Source organism: Calcarisporiella thermophila, assembly GCF_041956535.1.
Source record: "Calcarisporiella thermophila strain CBS 279.70 unplaced genomic scaffold VTP21scaffold_6, whole genome shotgun sequence".
Lineage (NCBI taxonomy): Eukaryota > Fungi > Calcarisporiellomycota > Calcarisporiellomycetes > Calcarisporiellales > Calcarisporiellaceae > Calcarisporiella > Calcarisporiella thermophila.
Window position 1 is genome coordinate 1,213,237 of NW_027192196.1, and position 1,351 is coordinate 1,214,587.

The following is a 1,351-nucleotide window of genomic DNA, read 5'->3' on the forward strand; positions in this document are numbered from 1 at the left end:
TGCATCGAACTGTATCCAAGAGCTCCTTGCCAGGAATGTTTCAAAGCCAGGGATGATCCAAGCGCAGTTTATGGCAGTTGGATTCGATGTTGCGGTTGGAGAAATATTTACTTGCCTAACAAATGGTGGAACTTTGGTCCTCAGGTCCGAAGACAACATACTCTCATCTGTGAAGAGAGTAGAAGCAATGATAGTGACACCATCGGTATTACAACTCTTTAAACCAGAGGAAGTACCGAACCTTCAAGTTGTAACCCTATGTGGTGAGCCACTTCCGGAGACTCTAGCAGAGACGTGGTTGCCACATATTACGCTCATTAACGGCTACGGTCCTACCGAGACAATCATTGTCACTAGCGTGCAACCTCTTAAACTAGGAGGGAGAATTAACGTTGGTCGCCCCTTCAATAATGTCTCATACTATGTGCTGGATCGTGATTTGAGAATGGTTCCAACGGGAGTTGTGGGTGAGCTCTATATCTCGGGTCTTTGTGTTGCTAAAGGATATGTAAATAGACCAGAGACCACTGCTGAGCTCTTCATCGAGAATCCTTTCAAGCCTGGAACCATCATGTACAAATCAGGAGATATGGCTCGGTGGAACCTAGACGGGCAGATGGAGATTATTGGACGAGCAGACGATCAAGTCAAGTTGAAGGGGTATCGTATTGAGCTTGGCGAGGTTACCTCTACTATGGGATCATACCCAGCGGTCGGATCCGCCATTGCTCTAGTCAAAGACAAAACTTTAACCGGATTTGTTACACCTGCCAATGTTGACACTGAGGCACTTCGAGATTGGTTGTTTGATTTCCTGCCGGAATATATGGTACCTGCCACCATTGTTGCCCTGGAGAAATTCCCAATGACTTCGAATGGAAAGATTGATAAAGCCAAGCTGAAGAGCAGTTCTCTTCAAACCTCAGAGAGCCGCCAGCTACCTGTGAATGAAAAACAAAAATTAGTCATCAGCATTATGTCGTCCATTCTTAACGTTGATGTTGATCAAATTGATCTCAATACCTCGTTCTTCGCTCTAGGTGGCGACTCCATTTCGGCCATTGCTTTGGTATCGGCTTTCCGACGAAATGGTCTCCACCTCACTGTACCACAGCTGTTCAAGGCAACCACCCCTGCCAGATTAGCCGCTATTGCTCAAGAGATCTCCGATAAGCCTGCATACTCCTCCGATTTCGTAGTTGGCAACTTCGCCCTCGCTCCAAACCAGCATATGTTCTTTGAGACCCTCAGATCAGTTCACTACAACCAGTACGACCAAGGATTTATGTTCGGTCTCAACAAGCATATCGAGTTTGACCTCTTCAAGCAAGCCATTGCCAGCATTGTCAAG

At 46.4% G+C, this 1,351-nt stretch overlaps 1 protein-coding gene across 1 annotated transcript; it reads left to right on the plus strand.

The window, feature by feature from the left end:
* Positions 1–187: 187 nt before the first annotated feature.
* On the plus strand, positions 188–1,317 carry VTP21DRAFT_10236 (uncharacterized protein; the record flags this gene model as incomplete). The annotated part of the gene is made up of 2 exons (XM_069389550.1): positions 188–1,198; positions 1,252–1,317. The coding sequence occupies 2 exons, from the start codon at positions 188–190 to the stop codon at positions 1,315–1,317; spliced, it is 1,077 nt and encodes a 358-aa protein (XP_069253962.1).
* Positions 1,318–1,351: the final 34 nt, after the last annotated feature.